This window comes from Phyllobates terribilis, unplaced genomic scaffold (genome assembly GCF_046119375.1).
Source record: "Phyllobates terribilis strain yellow unplaced genomic scaffold, ASM4611937v1 Scaffold_5__5_contigs__length_657084704, whole genome shotgun sequence".
NCBI lineage: Eukaryota > Metazoa > Chordata > Amphibia > Anura > Dendrobatidae > Phyllobates > Phyllobates terribilis.
Window position 1 is genome coordinate 341,307,791 of NW_027362765.1, and position 19,430 is coordinate 341,327,220.

General features: G+C 50.3%; 1 protein-coding gene across 1 annotated transcript in view; it reads left to right on the plus strand.

Moving 5' to 3' along the window:
• The window catches only part of MCMBP (minichromosome maintenance complex binding protein), a 109,161-nt gene that overhangs the window by 28,747 nt on the left and 60,984 nt on the right, over positions 1–19,430 (plus strand). The window contains exons 5-8 of the mRNA XM_073684599.1: positions 3,656–3,757; positions 4,370–4,484; positions 5,757–5,896; positions 6,286–6,383. Of these exons, the coding sequence (XP_073540700.1) occupies positions 3,656–3,757; positions 4,370–4,484; positions 5,757–5,896; positions 6,286–6,383 (455 nt within the window). The remainder of the gene's footprint in view (positions 1–3,655; positions 3,758–4,369; positions 4,485–5,756; positions 5,897–6,285; positions 6,384–19,430) is intronic.

The following is a 19,430-nucleotide window of genomic DNA, read 5'->3' on the forward strand; positions in this document are numbered from 1 at the left end:
CCAGTACTCCGAGAGCATCTACAGTTGACCACTCGGATCCTATCGTCTCTGGGCTGGTTAGTGAACCACAAAAAATCGGATATGGTTCCCGCCATGACAAAAACTTTTCTAGGAGTACTATTTGATTCCCACAGACAGATGTCATTCCTGCCCAAACAAAAACAGGTCATGATAAAAGCAAAGATCAATGTCCTAAGGAGCAGAAGATTAGTATCATTAAGAGACGCCATGTCGGTCCTCTGGTCTATGACATCCTGTATCCAGATGGTGGCCTGGGCTTAGGCGCATACCCGAACATTACAGACCCACATCCTTTCGAATTGGAATGGATCCCCACTGTCTCTGAACAGGAGAATCCCTATACCACCACAAGTAAGGACCTCTCTATTCTGGTGGCAGAACGTAAAGAATCTGAACAGTGGAGTACCATGGATCCAGAATCTGCTCGTAACCATAAAGGTGGATGCCAGCGAGAAGGGATGGGGAGCCATGGTCTCCCAGGAGCTATTCCAGGGTACATGGACCAAAGAGGTGAGCCAACGCTCATCAAATTTCAGAGAACTAAAAGCCGTAGAGGAAGTCCTCAGAGCAGCAGAGCCTCTGGTCCAGAAATAACACCTTCAGATATTTTCAGACAATATCACCACGGTAGCCCACCTTCTCCATTAAGGGGGCACAAGATATGAAAGCTTAAAAGCAATCTCAGCGAGAATATTCTCCAGAGCCGAAAAACATCTTCTATCCCTGTCGGCTCTTCATATCAAAGGTTCAGGCCGACTTCTTAAGCAGAACAAATGTTGAGGGAGGGCAGTAATGACCCTTCACGGTTGACCAAGTGAGTGTCAAATTATTTTACAAGGTTGATTGCGCAATCCAATAGAAAACCAGACGGAGGCAAAGCTCTGTATGGGGGGATTCAAGAATCTCTAACCCCGTTTATTTCTACTTAACATTTTATATTGTTTTGAGTATATTAATATTCAATCACCTACAGCCATACTACAAGCTTGAACCAATGTTAGTAGAATTATTACGGAAATACACATATGGTCATATTATCGTTAGTTTGGTGTACGATGGAAAGTTACAAGGTTATACATCCCGGCTCAGACTAGCTAGATAACAGGAGCAGGGTGTCTCATAGAATGTTCCTGAGAGAAAAGGTTCGTGTGGGAAAGTTGCATGTGAATCAAGAGGAAAGAAGGAAAGAATGCATGTTATGCAAGGAGTATAATAACATGATTTTGAAGCAAGCAGACAAAATGGAGTTGCCATAGCATGAATATCAATATGTCCTTTACACAAAGATTCATCCAGGAGAGTGGCGCCTAAACCCAGACGTCTTCCAGATGTTAGTCGAGAGATGGGGCTATGCAGAGGTAGAGCTCTTCACTGGACACCAGAACGCGAAAGTATCTCAAGATTTCTCACTGGATCCAAACGGCCCTTGCCTGGGCGTGGACGCATTCGCTTACAAATGGGAATTCAAACTATCGTATGCCTTTCCCCCACTGCCTATCCTTTCAAAAACCTTACAGAAGATAAGGACCGGAGGGACCAGAGTAATCCTAGTGGCTCCTCGCTGGCCACAAAGAAGTTGGTTCGGAACGTTAACCAGTCTGAGTGTGGAGAGCCCTCTAATAGTTCTTCCCATCAAAGATCTCCTTCTCCAGGGACCGATTCACCATCTGGATCCTGAGAGACTACACCTAACTGCCTGGCTTCTGAATTCCTGATATTAAAAACAAGAGGCCTCTCAGAGAAAGTCATCAAAACTCTCCAGAAGAGCAGGAAACCTGTAACGAACACCATTTACCATAAGATCTGGAAAACCTTCTTAAGGTGGTGTGCACCCACTCGCCCAGACCCTCATAGGGCTGATGTTGCTCAGATTCTAGATTTTTTTTATAAGAAGATCTGGACAGAGGTCTCTGACCTATTACTCTTAAGGTCCAGGTAGCGGCGTTAAGTTCAAACTTCGATCAAAGACTAGCGGAACATCAGTGGGTGAGAAGATTTATGACAGCAGCCGGGTACCCGCATCCACCCTAGAGTAACAGACCTGGTTACCCCCTGGGACCTTAACATTGTTCTGAAAGGGTTAACCCTTCCACCCATTGAGCCCTTATCAGCCATAAGACTGGACAGGCTGACCTGGAAAACAGCTTTCCTGGTGGCAATAACTACAGCCAAAAGAGTGTGTGAACTACAGGCCCTTTCGGCCAACGAACCCTACCTGAGAATCCTGGAAGATCGTCTAATTTACCAACTTGACCCTTCATTTCTACCTAAGGTGGTCTCAAATTTCCACAGATCTCAGGAGATAATCCTTCCATCTTTTTGTGACAACCCAGAAGACAAAAAAGAGATGGAATTCCACACTCTGGACGTTCGGAGAATAGTCCTGCACTATCTTCAGGAAACAGAAGAAGGAAAGACAAGAACCTATTTGTCCATACACAAGGTCCAAACAGAGGAAAGAAAGCCGCAAAATCCACAATAGCCAACTGGATTAAGAGGGCGATTACGGAGGCTTACCAGATCCAGGATCTACCTCCTCCGGCAAAGCTCAAGGCCCATTCTACAAGGGTGATATTGTCGGGGAAAAAGAGAATATATATATTTGTAACTTTTATATTCTTGTAACTTTTATACGCTTTTTTGCTAATGTACTAACCACCATTTTGTGTCATATAACAATAAGCTTTCCTTGCTACGTAATACTCAAATCGAAACTTAAACTAAGACATTTCCAGTGTTGCCAGGACTTATTTCAGAGAAACGAAACAAGATTATAAGCTGACGGCTGCAATATCTGCCCAGAGACTGAGATAAGGAGATGTGGACCAATCAGGAGTGGCCAGACACTGGACTTTCATGGTTTACCCCGCCCCGGACAACCCCTTTTCCCTCCCATTATGTAGTGTATTTAGATTTGTGTATGTAAAAATAAACACAGAACATTGCTGAGGACGTTGACTGTAGTAGTCTTCTGAGCATGCTCTGAGCTTGAACCAGCTTGTTGTCTGACTCATTCTTTGAATGGTTGACCCATGCTCATAGTTTGAATTTGGAGTGACTGGAGGACGAGTGGAATGTCATCACGACCCCCACAATATCTGTCTCCTGAGCTGGAAAAACCAGCGCATCCATCGAACAGATCTGCAGAGCTGCCACATGGTCCTCATACTTTCTCCAGACACTACAGACTAGACCTAATGTCTGTTGGAGATTTAGCCTTCAGAAGGAAGGTCCTTCAGGCTGTTGTCCCTGCCTAGTATATCTTTGGTATACCTCCTGTGTGCTGTCGTGGAGGGTTATTAGAGAAAATAGAATTAAACTTACCGGTAATTCGGTTTATAAGAGCCCACCACGACAGCACGGGTAATTCCCTCCGAGGGGCTTATTGTTTCTACGACAGCCGGATCAGTAGAAATAACAATTAATGTGAAGCATCTATGCTCTTGTGGCCCTTTGTAATAACACTGGAGGGAGGATGTGGGGGGCTATTTAAACCTCTTCGCATCTCCTGTCCCTATTAGGGTGGGGTTACATCCTCCTGTGTGCTGTCGTGGGGGGTTATTAGAAACCCAATTACCAATGAGTCTAATTCTATTTTTGCCTCGCCTCCTAGCCCTCTTTCTCAATATTTCAGGCGCATCAGGACGTTGACTTTCACTCCAGTCGGACGGTGACTCTGGAACGACAAACCTTCTACTGCGTCCCGGTCCCTGGGGAGTCTCTTTGGGTGAAGGAGATATCCTTGTGTATTAACCCTGTCAGAGCCATGCTGGTGGCTTTTGAAGTCATCTTTTAATCCTTCAACTCTGTCCTCCAAATGGGACAGACCTGGAATGTGAGTGAGAACTAGGGATAAATGGCTGCCAGCCTGACCCTCACCCATATCCTGCCATATCTGCTCTGCAACAGCATGATGACTGCACTGCATCCATACAGAAGTGAACGTGTCTCCTGCCCGGCCAGCGCGGGAGCCCTCCTGCCCGGCCAGCGCGGGAGCCCTCCTGCCCGGCCAGCGCGGGAGCCCTCCTGCCCGGCCAGCGCGGGAGCCCTCCTGCCCGGCCAGCGCGGGAGCCCTCCTGCCCGGCCAGCGCGGGAGCCCTCCTGCCCGGCCAGCGCGGGAGCCCACCACCAGACTCGTCTGCCTGCCCCAATATCACAGGTCTTATACTTCCCTAATAATCTGTAGGGCGCTTACAGATTAGGCTGATCCTGCCGGTCTCGTGTATGAGGCCCTGGGGGCTGCGCACGGTCATTCGGCAGCCCCTCTAGATACAGCAGAGTTCACCACCACCAGGGAAGTGATGCTATGAAGAAGTTGTGTTCTCCTCCTTAATGAGAGCACATGTACAGCAGCGCCGTCCAGGCACGAGGCGGCCCCTCTACATCCTGCACCACAACCCGTCCGAAGAGAAGCCTCGAAGAGGAGGAGGACCAGACGAGACACCACTGCCGTCAGCAAGCAGGTAACAGGCGCTTCTTACCATGTAATTGCCTCACCAGCAGAATAGTGAGTGCAGCTCTGGAGTATAATACAGGAGGTAACTCAGGATCAGTAATGTAATGTATGTACACAGTGACTGCACCAGCAGAATAGTGAGTGCAGCTCTGGAGTATAATACAGGAGGTAACTCAGGATCAGTAATGTATGTACACAGTGACTGCACCAGCAGAATAGTGAGTGCAACTCTGGAGTATAATACAGGAGGTAACTCAGGATCAGTAATGTATGTACACAGTGACTGCACCAGCAGAATAGTGAGTGCAGCTCTGGAGTATAATACAGGATGTAACTCAGGATCAGTAATGTATGTACACAGTGACTGCACCAGCAGAATAGTGAGTGCAGCTCTGGAGTATAATACAGGAGGTAACTCAGGATCAGTAATGTATGTACACAGTGACTGCACCAGCAGAATAGTGAGTGCAGCTCTGGAGTATAATACAGGAGGTAACTCCGGATAAGTAATGTAATGTATGTACACAGTGACTGCACCAGCAGAATAGTGAGTGCAGCTCTGGAGTATAATACAGGATGTAACTCAGGATCAGTAATGTAATGTATGTACACAGTGACTGCACCAGCAGAATAGTGAGTGCAGCTCTACAGTATAATACAGGAGGTAACTCACGATCAGTAATGTAATGTATGTACACAGTGACTGCACCATCGGAATAGTGAGTGCAGCTCTGGAGTATAATACAGGATGTAACTCAGGATCAGTAATGTATGTACACAGTGACTGCACCAGCAGAATAGTGAGTGCAGCTCTGGAGGATAATACAGGAGGTAACTCAGGATCAGTAATGTAATGTATGTACACAGTGACTGCACCAGCAGAATAGTGAGTGCTGCTCTGGAGTATAATACAGGATGTAACTCAGGATCAGTAATGTATGTACACAGTGACTGCACCAGCAGAATAGGGAGTGCAGCTCTGGAGGATAATACAGGAGGTAACTCAGGATCAGTAATGTAATGTATGTACACAGTGACTGCACCAGCAGAATAGTGAGTGCAGCTCTGGAGGATAATACAGGAGGTAACTCAGAATCAGTAATGTAATGTATGTACACAGTGACTGCACCAGCAGAATAGTGAGTGCAGCTCTGGAGTATAATACAGGATGTAACCCTTGTTCTCAGTGACCACTGATCTTGAACCGGCCTGGTGTGTGACACTTCCTTACGTTGTGCCTGTTGTGTACCCGGAGTTTAGTTTTCTCTTCTTGTTTCAGGTGAAGCTCAGCAGAATTGTAAGAGGTTGGAGACCGAGCGTCAGCAGAAGTCGCAGGAGTCAGGGGCCCCGAGTTGCTCGCAGTCTTTAGACCTGTACTTTCCTCTGCCTGGAGAGAAGGGACCAGCGTGCCTAGTGAAGGTAGTGCGGTGTGACACCAGGGGGCAGCACTGTGCTCTGCCGTCATTCTTCTCTAGTCCCTGCGGCTGTCCTATTGGATGCAGAGGCCCCAGTGTCTGTGGGGTGTGATAGCTTTTTGGGGTGTGATCGTCCTTTCCTCTGCTGGCTTCTTGTAGACCTTCATACAGAATCGGTGTCGCATGGAGACAATGCGATGTTATCCGGCGCTCTGCTCCCTGGATGCGGGCACAGCACATGAGACGGCTGCGTCATCTTACTCTGGGGTTATGGATTTTCGGTGGCATTATTGCTCTTGTGTCACGAGTCCGGCAGGGTCTATGGGGCTGTCATGGCGGCTGCTTGCTAACACTGGAGGAGAAGCTGTCTTATATATGGTTTTTCACTGTTAGGTATATGAGAACTGGGACAACTATAAAGTGAACGATGTGCTGGATGTGTACGGCGTCCTGTCCGTGGAACCGATGCTGAGCGTCCTGAGCGAGGACAGGTAAGAGCTTCCCCTGCTTACAGACAGACGTCATCCTTCTGTGGTCAGGACCCGGACTGTACCCGTAGTGTGTGTTCTGTAGGACCCCACAATGGCCTGAGGTTTACTGCTGTACTCAGTCTGACACTCCGGCCGCCCCTGCGCTGGCGCCCCCACTAATGCTGCCACATTAACCTATTCATTGTCTGTCAAATGTCCTGTACTGTGCAAAACAAGTCTCCCCTCTGGCTTCTCTTCTCCAAGCTGAACATTCCCAGATCCTGTAACCGTTCCTCGTAGGACATAGTTTGCAGACCGCTCACTATCCTGGTCGCTCTTCTCTGAACTTGCTCCTGTTTGTCGATGTCTTTTTTTTAAAATTTGGTGCCCAGAACTGCACACAGTATCCAGATGAGGTCTGACCAAAGAGGAGTAAAGACCGATAATGACTTCACGTGATCTAGACTCTATGCTTCTCCTAATACCTCCCAGAACTGGACACAGTATCCAGATGAGGTCTGACCAAGGAGGAGTAGAGAGAATAATTACTTCACGTGATCTAGACTCTATGCTTCTCCGAATACCTCCCAGAACTGGACACAGTATCCAGATGAGGTCTGACCAAGGAGGAGTAGAGGGGGTAATTACTTCACGTGATCTAGACTCTGTGCTTCTCCTAATACCTCCCAGAACTGGACACAGTATCCAGATGAGGTCTGACCAAGGAGGAGTAGAGGGGGTAATTACTTCACGTGATCTAGACTCTGCTTCTCCTAATACCTCCCAGAACTGGACACAGTATCCAGATGAGGTCTGACCAAGGAGGAGTAGAGGGATAATGACTTCACGTGATCTAGACTCTGGGCTTCTCCTAATACCTCCCAGAACTGGACACAGTATCCAGATGAGGTCTGACCAAGGAGGAGTAGAGGGGATAATTACTTCACGTGATCTAGACTCTCTGCTTCTCCTAATACCTCCCAGAACTGGACACAGTATCCAGATGAGGTCTGACCAAGGAGGAGTAGAAGGGATAATTACTTCACGTGATCTAGACTCTATGCTTCTCCTAATACTTCCCAGAACTGGACACAGTATCCAGATGAGGTCTGACCAAGGAGGAGTAGAGGGGGATAATTACTTCACGTGATCTAGACTCTATGCTTCTCCTAATACCTCCCAGAACTGGACACAGTATCCAGATGAGGTCTGACCAAGGAGGAGTAGAGAGAATAATTACTTCACGTGATCTAGACTCTATGCTTCTCCGAATACCTCCCAGAACTGGACACAGTATCCAGATGAGGTCTGACCAAGGAGGAGTAGAGAGAATAATTACTTCACGTGATCTAGACTCTATGCTTCTCCGAATACCTCCCAGAACTGGACACAGTATCCAGATGAGGTCTGACCAAGGAGGAGTAGAGGGGGTAATTACTTCACGTGATCTAGACTCTATGCTTCTCCTAATACCTCCCAGAACTGGACACAGTATCCAGATGAGGTCTGACCAAGGAGGAGTAGAGGGGATAATTACTTCACGTGATCTAGACTCTCTGCTTCTCCTAATACCTCCCAGAACTGGACACAGTATCCAGATGAGGTCTGACCAAGGAGGAGTAGAAGGGATAATTACTTCACGTGATCTAGACTCTATGCTTCTCCTAATACCTCCCAGAACTGGACACAGTATCCAGATGAGGTCTGACCAAGGAGGAGTAGAGGGGATAATGACTTCACGTGATCTAGACTCTATGCTTCTCCTAATACCTCCCAGAACTGGACACAGTATCCAGATGAGGTCTGACCAAGGAGGAGTAGAGGAGATAATGACTTCACGTGATCTAGACTGTATGCTTCTCCTAATACCTCCCAGAACTGGACACAGTATCCAGATGAGGTCTGACCAAGGAGGAGTAGAGGGGGATAATTACTTCACGTGATCTAGACTCTATGCTTCTCCTAATACCTCCCAGAACTGGACGCAGTATCCAGATGAGGTCTGACCAAGGAGGAGTAGAGGGGATAATGACTTCACGTGATCTAGACTCTCTGCTTCTCCTAATACCTCCCAGAACTGGACACAGTATCCAGATGAGGTCTGACCAAGGAGGAGTAGAGGAGATAATTACTTCACGTGATCTAGACTGTATGCTTCTCCTAATACCTCCCAGAACTGGACACAGTATCCAGATGAGGTCTGACCAAGGAGGAGTAGAGGGGGATAATTACTTCACGTGATCTAGACTCTATGCTTCTCCTAATACCTCCCAGAACTGGACGCAGTATCCAGATGAGGTCTGACCAAGGAGGAGTAGAGGGATAATTACTTCACATGATCTAGACTCTATGCTTCTCCTAATACCTCCCAGAACTGGACGCAGTATCCAGATGAGGTCTGACCAAAGAGGAGTAGAGGGGATAATGACTTCACGTGATCTAGACTCTATACTTCTCCTAATACCTCCCAGAACTGGACACAGTATCCAGATGAGGTCTGACCAAGGAGGAGTAGAGGGATAATTACTTCACATGATCTAGACTCTATGCTTCTCCTAATACCTCCCAGAACTGGACGCAGTATCCAGATGAGGTCTGACCAAAGAGGAGTAGAGGGGATAATGACTTCACGTGATCTAGACTCTATACTTCTCCTAATACCTCCCAGAACTGGACACAGTATCCAGATGAGGTCTGACCAAGGAGGAGTAGAGGGATAATTACTTCACGTGATCTAGACTCTATGCTTCTCCTAATACCTCCCAGAACTGGACGCAGTATCCAGATGAGGTCTGACCAAAGAGGAGTAGAGGGGATAATGACTTCACGTGATCTAGACTCTATACTTCTCCTAATACCTCCCAGAACTGGACACAGTATCCAGATGAGGTCTGACCAAGGAGGAGTAGAGGGATAATTACTTCACGTGATCTAGACTCTATGCTTCTCCTAATACCTCCCAGAACTGGACGCAGTATCCAGATGAGGTCTGACCAAAGAGGAGTAGAGGGGATAATGACTTCACGTGATCTAGACTGTATGCTTCTGTTAATACATCCCAGAATTGTATTTGGCTTTTGCTGCTGCATCACACTGTTGACTCCTGGGCAGTCTGTGATCTATTAGTATACCTAAGTCTTTTTCACACGTGCTGTTGCCTTGTTCTATTCCTCCCATTCTGTAGATGTCATTTTCGTTTTTCTTGCCCAGATGTAGAATCTTGCATTTTTCCCTGTTATATACCATTCTATTAGTCGCTGCCCATTGATCAAGCTCATCTAGATCCTTCTGAATCCTTTCTCTGTCTTCTCTAGTGTTACCTATCCCTTCTAGCTTTGCATCCTCTGCAAATGTAATTAGTTTACCTTCAGTTCCCTCATCTAAATCACTTATAAAAATGTTGTACAACCCTGGGGCCATTACGGAGCCTTGTGGTACCCCACTGGAAACACTCTTCCAATTGGATGTGCCACCATTTATTACCACTGAGGATGATCACTGAGCCAGTTATGAATCCACCAAGACTGGTAGGATTGTGGCTCTTCTGTGTATGACGTCTGCTCCTGGAGAAATGGCGGTTCTCTGTACGGGTGAGCCGTACAAATGTGTGATCATGATGAAATTCACCTGCCTAGGGCAGAGAACGGCAAGTGCCTGCGGCTACTGTGTACGATGGCTGTAGTATGACCCAGCTGGGCTAGCTCAGCCGCGTGTCCGTAGTCAGAGCGATATACTCTCTTCTATACCTTTCGAATTCCAAATTAACAAGATTTGTTTTACCAGCACTCCTAATCTAAATCCATCCAGCGCAGCCTTGCATGGTGTACCCAGGAACTCTAGATTATTAGTACGCGCTTCTCCTTTCAGCCAGTAAGAGCTTTAGGGGCGTGAATAGAAATGTCAGACTTTCCCACCCATCAGTTACTAGTTCACCATTAGACAGAAGTTACAAGTCAAAATGGAGACCACATACAGTACAGACCAAAAGTTTGGACACACCTTCTCATTTAAAGATTTTTCTGTATTTTCATGACTATGAAAATTGTACATTCACACTGAAGGCATCAAAACTATGAATTACCACATGTGGAATTATATACTTAACCAAAAAGTGTGAAACAACTGAAAATATGTCTTATATTCTAGGGTCTTCAAAGTAGCCACCTTTTGCATTGATGACTGCTTTACACACTCTTGGCATTCTCTTGATGAGCTTCAAGAAGTAGTCACCGGAAATAGTCTTCCAACTGTGGGGGTCGTGATGACATTCCACTCGTCCTCCAGTCACTCCAAATTCAAACTATGAGCATGGGTCAACCATTCAAAGAATGAGTCAGACAACAAGCTGGTTCAAGCTCAGAGCACGCTCAGAGGCTACTACAGACAACGTACTCAGCAATGTTCTGTGTTTATTTTTTACATGCACAAACCTAAATACACTACATAATGGGGAGGGGAAAGGGGTTGTCCGGGGCGGGGTAAGCCATGAAAGTCCAGTGTCTGGCCACTCCTGATTGGTCCTCATCTCCTTATCTCAGTCTCTGGGCAGATATTGCAGCCGTCAGCTTATAATCTCGTTTCGTTTCTCTGAAATAAGTCTTGGCAACACTGGAACTGTCTTGGTTTAAGTTTCAATTTGAGTATTACGTAGCAAGGAAAGCTTATTGTTATAGGACACAAAATGGTGGTTAGTACATTAGCAAAAAAGCGTATAAAAACTTACAAGAATATAAAAGTGGAAATATATATATTCTCTTTTACCCTGACACAACAATCTTGAAGGAGTTCCCAGAGATGCTTAGCACTTGTTGGCCCTTTTGCCTTCACTCTGCGGTCCAGCTCACCCCAAACCATCTCGATTGGGTTCAGGTCTGGTGACTGTGGAGGCCAGGTCATCTGGCGTAGCCCCCCATCACTCTCCCTCTTGGTCAAATAGCCCTTACACAGCCTGGAGGTGTGTTTGGGGTCATTGTCCTGTTGAAAAATAAATGATGGTCCAACTAAACGCAAACCGGATGGAATAGCATGCCGCTGCAAGATGCTGTGGTAGCCATGCTGGTTCAGTATGCCTTCAATTTTGAATAAATCCCCAACAGTGTCACCAGCAAAGCCCCCCCACACCATCACACCTCCTCCTCCATGCTTCACGGTGGGAACCAGGCATGTAGAGTCCATCCGTTCACCCTTTCTGCGTCGCACAAAGACGCGGTGGTTGGAGCCAAAGATCTCAAATTTGGACTCATCAGACCAAAGCACAGATTTCCACTGGTCTAATGTCCATTCCTTGTGTTCTTTAGCCCAAACAAGTCTCTTCTGCTTGTTGCCTGTCCTTAGCAGTGGTTTCCTAGCAGCTATTTTACCATGAAGGCCTGCTGCACAAAGTCTCCTCTTAACAGTTGTTGTAGAGATGTGTCTGCTGCTAGAACTCTGTGTGGCATTGACCTGGTCTCTAATCTGAGCTGCTGTTAACCTGCGATTTCTGAGGCTGGTGACTCGGATAAACTTATCCTCAGAAGCAGAGGTGACTCTTGGTCTTCCTTTCCTGGGGCGGTCCTCATGTGAGCCAGTTTCTTTGTAGCGCTTGATGGTTTTTGCAACTTCACTTGGGGACACATCAAAGTTTTCCCAATTTTTCGCACTGACTGACCTTCATTTCTTAAAGTAATGATGGCCACTCGTTTTTCTTTACTTAGCTGCTTTTTTTCTTGCCATAATACAAATTCTAACAGTCTATTCAGTAGGACTATCAGCTGTGTATCCACCAGACTTCTGCACAACACAACTGATGGTCCCAACCCCATTTATAAGGCAAGAAATCCCACTTATTAAACCTGACAGGGCATACCTGTGAAGTGAAAACCATTTCCGGTGACTACGGACGCGGACAGGGCCTGTGATCCCACAGTTTCCGTCTTTTTATTAGGCCTGCATAAAAGTGCCACAGTCTTGAACCTCGGGGAGGAGGGGGAAGAGGAAGGTTGAGAACACCGCTAAACTGAGGCTAGACGGAGTCCAGAACTCTGCTGCCACATTATAGTGAATGGATCCCTCGGGATCGGGTTAGGATTAAGTTAGGTTGGGGATTTTTTCAAAAGTAAAGAAAAAAATGATGACAATAAGGCAACTAGTGTTGAGTGCAAGTGCTCGTTACTTGGGTATGCACAGAGTATGACATGTTTGCGTTTCTGCACCATATGTTTCGTGGCTGTTATACAGCCAGAACTAAACACGCTGGGATTGTCTGCCATACATGACCAATTCCCGCATGTGGTGTTTTTTTTTTTTTTGGATGTCTAATAACCGTGAAACATGTGGGCGAGGACTATTGCATGTCGCTCCAGCACCCGCGATACATGGTGCATACCTGAGTACCCGATGCAAACTCAAGTAGCGAGCACTTGCGCTCAAGACTAATGACAACTTATTCAATATGATGACCTAATGTTATCAAATTCTGTGTCGTTCCTCTGGGTTCAAAATGTTCACTATACCCCTTGATAAAATCCCTGAGGGGTGTAGTTTCCAAAATGGGGTCACTTGTGGGGGGTTTCCACTGTTTAGGCACATCAGGGGCTCCCCAAACGCAACATGGCATCCGCTCTCGATTCCAGCCGATTTTGCGTTCAAAAAGCCCCACAGCGCTCCTTCCCTTCTGAACTCTGTATATGGGATATCTGCTTACTTAGGAGAAAACTAATTTTTTCCTGATACCCTGCGAAAATAAAAAAACTTGGGTCTAAAGTAACATATTTTGAAAAAAAATTAAATGTTCATTTTTTTCTTCCACATTCCAAAAATTCCTGTGAAGCACCTGAAGGTTTAATAAAGTTCTTGAATGTGGTTTTGAGCACCTTGAGGGGTGCAGTTTTTAGAATGGTGTCACTTTTGGGTATTTTCTCTCATAAAGGCCCCTCAAAGTGACTTCAAATGTGATGTGGTCCCTAAAAAAAATTAAAAAATAATGACATTGGCTCAATGTTGGGACTCATCTGGTCGAAGAATAAGTTTGGAGCCGATTAGACGCCTCTTGATGGTATTACATGGATTAAGTACAATGCATTGAAAAAGTTTACTCACCCTTGATATAATCCCAGGTTTTAGTCATGTGAAAAAGCATACCAGGAAGCCTCATTTCAGAGCTTTCCCCCCGCACCCTCTGGGCGATTTTTAAATTTTTTCCTTCCCTTCTTCCTGGAGCCACAACTTTATTATTTTTCCGTCCCCATTGCTGCATGGCTTGTTTTTTGCGGGATGAGTTGTACTTTTGAATGACACCATTGATTTTATCATGTGATGCACTGGAAAGCTGGAAAAAAACATTCCACGTGTGGTTAAATTGTAAAAAAAAAAAAATGTAATTCTACAATGTTTTTTTTATTTACCTTGTTACCTCTAAGCCCGTGAGTCAGGAGCGCTGCTAGGCACATTGGTAGCTACAACAACGCTGCGTAGCTCAGCAGTACTCGGACACGCCGGTGTCTCAGTCCACACAGGCGGCCTGCCACCCCCCCTCCCCCCCCCCAGAGCCTCCTCCGGCCTGCCCCCCTCCCTAGAGCTGCTTACGGCCTGCTCCCCCCTCCCTAGAGCCTCCTCTGGCCCCCCCCCCTCTCCCCTCCTCTGGCATCCCCCCTCCCTAGAGCCGCCTCTGTCCTGCCCCCCCCCCCCCCCCCAGAGCCTCCTTCGGCCTGAAGCCCCCCCCCCCCAGAACCTCCTCCGGCCTGAACCAACCCCCCCCCCCCCCAGAACCTCCTCCGACCTGAAACCCCCCCCCCCCCCCTCCCTAGAGCGGCTTACGGCCTGCCCCCCCCTCCCTAGAGCCTACTCTGGCCTGCTGAGCCTCCTCCGGCCTGCCCCCCCCCTCCCTAGAGCCACCTCTGTCCTGCCCCCCCCTCCCTAGAGCCGCCTCTGTCCTGCCCCCCCATCCCTAGAGCCGCCTCTGTCCTGCCCCCACCCCCAGAGCCTTCTTCGGCCTGAAGCCCCCCCCCCCCAGAACCTCCTCCGGCCTGAAACCCCCCCCCCCTCCCTAGAGCCTACTCTGGCCTGCTGAGCCTCCTCCGGCCTGCCCCCCCCCTCCCTAGAGCCTCCTCTGGCCCCCCCCCCTCCCTAGAGCCGCCTCTGTCCTGCCCCCCCTCCCTAGAGCCGCCTCTGTCCTGCCCCCCCCTCCCTAGAGCCGCCTCTGTCCTGCCCCCCTCCCTAGAGCCGCCTCTGTCCTGCCCCCTCCCTCCCTAGAGCCGCCTCTGTCCTGCCCCCCCCCTCCCTAGAGCCGCCTCTGTCCTGCCCCCCCTCCCTAGAGCCGCCTCTGTCCTTGCCCCCCCTTCCTAGAGCCGTCTCTGTCCTGCCCCCCCTCCCTAGAGCCGCCTCTGTCCTGCCCCCCCTCCCTAGAGCCGCCTCTGTCCTGCCCCCCCCTCCCTAGAGCCTCCTCTGTCCTGCCCCCCCTCCCTAGAGCCGCCTCTGTCCTGCCCCCCTCCCTAGAGCCGCCTCTGTCCTGCCCCCCCCCCCTAGAGCCGCCTCTGTCCTGCCCCCCCCCTAGAGCCGCCTCTGTCCTGCCCCCCCCCAGAGCCGCCTCTGTCCTGCCCCCCCCCCTAGAGCCGCCTCTGTCCTGCCCCCCCCTAGAGCCGCCTATGTCCTGCCCCCCCTCCCTAGAGCCACCTCTGTCCTGCCCCCCCTCCCTAGAGCCGCCTCTGTCCTGCCCCCCCTCCCTAGAGCCGCCTCTGTCCTGCCCCCCCCTCCCTAGAGCCGCCTCTGACCTGCCCCCCCCTCCCTAGAGCCGCCTCTGTCCTGCCCCCCCCTCCCTAGAGCCGCCTCTGTCCTGCCCCCCCCTCCCTCCCTAGAGCCGCCTCTGTCCTGCCCCCCCCTCCCTAGAGCCGCCTCTGTCCTGCCCCCCCTCCCTAGAGCCGCCTCTGTCCTGCCCCCCCTCCCTAGAGCCGCCTCTGTCCTGCCCCCCTCTCCCTAGAGCCGCCTCTGTCCTGCCCCCCTCTCCCTAGAGCCGCCTCTGTCCTGCCCCCCTCTCCCTAGAGCCGCCTCTGTCCTGCCCCCCCTCCCTAGAGCCGCCTCTGTCCTGCCCCCCCTCCCTAGAGCCGCCTCTGTCCTGCCCCCCCCTCCCTAGAGCCGCCTCTGTCCTGCCCCCCCCTCCCTAGAGCCGCCTCTGTCCTGCCCCCCCCTCCCTAGAGCCGCCTCTGTCCTGCCCCCCTCTCCCTAGAGCCGCCTCTGTCCTGCCCCCCTCTCCCTAGAGCCGCCTCTGTCCTGCCCCCCCCACAGAGGCCCCTCCCTAGAGCCGCCTATGTCCTGCCCCCCCCTCCCTAGAGCCGCCTCTGTCCTGCCCCCCCCCTCCCTAGAGCCGCCTGTCCTGCCCCCCTCCCTAGAGCCGCCTCTGTCCTGCCCCCCCTCCCTAGAGCCGCCTCTGTCCTGCCCCCCCTCCCTAGAGCCGCCTCTGTCCTGCCCCCCTCTCCCTAGAGCCGCCTCTGTCCTGCCCCCCTCTCCCTAGAGCCGCCTCTGTCCTGCCCCCCTCTCCCTAGAGCCGCCTCTGTCCTGCCCCCCCTCCCTAGAGCCGCCTCTGTCCTGCCCCCCCTCCCTAGAGCCGCCTCTGTCCTGCCCCCCCCTCCCTAGAGCCGCCTCTGTCCTGCCCCCCCCTCCCTAGAGCCGCCTCTGTCCTGCCCCCCCCTCCCTAGAGCCGCCTCTGTCCTGCCCCCCCCCCCTCACTAGAGCCGCCTCTGTCCTGCCCCCCCCTCCCTAGAGCCGCCTCTGTCCTGCCCCCCCCTCCCTAGAGCCGCCTCTGTCCTGCCCCCCCCTCCCTAGAGCCGCCTCTGTCCTGCCCCCCCTCCCTAGAGCCGCCTCTGTCCTGCCCCCCCCCCTCACTAGAGCCGCCTCTGTCCTGCCCCCCCCCCTCCCTAGAGCCGCCTCTGTCCTGCCCCCCCCCCCCTTCCCTAAAGCCGCCTCTGTCCTGCCCCAACCCCCCCTGGAGCCTCCTCTGGCCTCCCCTCCCCCACCCTAGAGCCGCTTACGGTGAGATGCCGCCTTGGTGCTCTGCCATTTTTGCCCAGTCTTTCTTATGGTGGAGTCATGAACATTGACCTTAACTGAGGCAAGTGAGACCTGCAGTTCTTTGGATGTTGTTGTGGGGTCTTTTGTGACCTCTTGGATGAGTTGTTGCTGCGCTCTTGGGGTAATTTTGGTTGGCCGGTCACTCCCGGGAAGGTTCACCACTGTTCCGTGTTTTCGGCATTTGTGGATAATGGCTCTCACTGTGCTTTGCTCGAGTCCTAAACCTTTAGAAATGGCTTTATAACCTTCTCCAGACTGATGGATCTCAATTGGTTACTTGGTTTCTCATTTGTTCCTGAATGTCTTTGGCTCGCAGCATGATGTCTAGCTTTTGAGGATCTTCTGGTCTACTTTACTACCTAGCGCCTGTGCTTGGTTTGAACAGTCATTATGTGCTGACAGAACCTTTTTAAATCGGTGATCATGTGCAGGTAAAGACGGGCTCGGCATGCGAGCCTGCATCAAAGGCGGAGACACGACTTTACAAGTACCAGGACTGCAGAGGTTGTGCTCGGGTTCATCTTCACAATCTACAAATCCATTGAGAGACTGAAATCATTGGTTTTATTTCCTCTCAATATGATGATGGTTTTTTTCCTCAATGAATTTGTACAGATTATAGGCGACATGAAAGGGAGAAAAAGTCCTGCAATGATTCCTTTTACATGACAAAAACCTGGCACGTTAATAGGGGGTAGACTTTATTTTATATGCACTGTACTTATCCATCATGCATTACAATCAGAAATGCAAACCACAACCCCCAACATTCATGTGAACGAGGAGTCCTGGGGGTGATGATCCGGCCTGATCTCACGTCATCCAGTCTGTCTGGGATCACAAGAAGAAGAGACAGAAGGATCCACAGAAGATCTGGGGGAAGTGCTCCAAGATGACTGGCACAACCTCCTGCAGAGCTCCTCCATAACCAGTGTACAAGTGATTGAGGCAACGGGCGGTCACCTGATACTGGCGACGGGCAGTCGCTAGTGCTGAGCGAGCATGCTCACCACTGCTCGGTACTCACCCAAGCATCTCACTGCTCCAGATGCTCAGCGAATATTTCCGGGGTTGCTCGGGCGGATGCTCGGGTCTCCTCCCTGCATGTTTGGCGCTCTTTAGAGAGCCAATGAACATGCAGGGATTGCCTGCCACTCATTGTAATGCCGTGGCCATGTTGGTTGTGGCATTATAGTGATTGGCTGGCCACACAGCATCATCAGGTGTATGCAAGACCTTAGGGTTAGGGTTAGCCACCATGCTCGTCCGTGTACCCCAGAATCAGACAACGTAGGGAGAGGAGCTGCTGCGTCAGGGAGAGATTTGCTTGTTTCTAGTTGATGTAGGTATTCCACAATATACACTGCTCAAAAAAATAAAGGGAAGACTTAAACAACAGAATATAACTCCAAGTAAATGAAACTTCTGTGAAATCAAACTGTCCACTTAGGAAGCAACACTGATTGACAATCAATCTCACCTGCTGCTGTGCAAATGGAATAGACAATAGATGGAAATTATTGGCAATTATCAAGACCCCCTCCATAAAGGAGTGATTCTGCAGGTGGGAACCACAGACCACATCTCAGTACCAATGCTTTCTGGCTGATGTTTTGGTCACTTTTGAATGTTGGTTGTGGTTTCACACTCGTGGGTAGCATAAGACAGCCTCTACAACCCACAGAAGTTGCTCAGGTACTGCAGCTCATCCAGGATGGCACATCAATGCGAGCTGTGGCAAGAAGGTTTGCTGTGTCTGTCAGCGTAGTGTCCAGAGGCTGGAGGTGCTATCAGGAGACAGGCCAGTACACCAGGAGACGTGGAGGGGGCCGTAGGAGGGCAACAACCCAGCAGCAGGACCGCTACCTCCGCGCAATGAGGAACGGGAGGAGCACTGACAGAGCCCTGCAAAATGACCTCCAGCAGGCCACAAATGTGCATGTGTCTGCACAAACGGTTAGAAACCGACTCCATGAGGGTGGTATGAGGGCCCATCCACAGATGGGGGTTGTGCTCACAGCCCAACACCGTGCAGGACGCTTGGCATTTGCCACACAACACCAGGATTGGCAAAGTCACCAGTGGCGCCCTGTGCTCTTCACAGATGAAAGCAGGTTCACACTGAGCACATGTGACAGACGTGACAGAGTCTGGAGACGCCGTGGAGAGCGATCTGCTGCCTGCAACATCCTTCAGCATGACCGGTCTGGCAGTGGGTCAGTAATGGTGTGGGGTGGCATTTCTTTGGAGGGCCGCACAGCCGTCCATGTGCTCGCCAGAGGTAGCCTGGCTGCCATTAGGTACCGAGATGAGATCCTCAGACTCCTTGTGAGACCATATGCTGGTGCGGTTGGCCCTGGGTTCCTCCTAATGCTGGACAATGCCAGACCTCATGTGGCTGGAGAGTGTCAGCAGTTCCTGCAAGATGAAGGCATTGAAGCTATGGACTCGCCGCCCATTCCCCAGACCTGAATCTAATTGAGCACATCTGGGACATCATGTCTCGCTCCATCCACCAATGTCACGTTGCACCACAGGCTGTCCAGGAGTTGGCGGATGCTTTAGTCCAGGACTGGGAGGAGATCCCACAGGAGACCATCCGCAACCTCATCAGGAGCATGCCCAGGCGTTGTAGGGAGGTCATACAGGCACGTGGAGGCCACACACAATACTCAGCCTCATCAGGAGCATGCCCAGGCGTTGTAGGGAGGTCATACAGGCACGTGGAGGCCACACACAATACTCAGCCTCATCAGGAGCATGCCCAGGTGTTGTAGGGAGGTCATACAGGCAAGTGGAGGCCATACACAATACTCAGCCTCATCAGGAGCATGCCCAGGTGTTGTAGGGAGGTCATACAGGCACGTGGAGGCCACACACAATACTCAGCCTCATTGTGACTTGTTTTAAGGACATTACATCACAGTTGGATCAGCCTGTAGTGTGTTTTTCCACTTTAATTTTGGGGGTGACTCCACATCCAGGCCTCCATTGGGTAATAAATGTGATTTCCATTGATGATTTTTG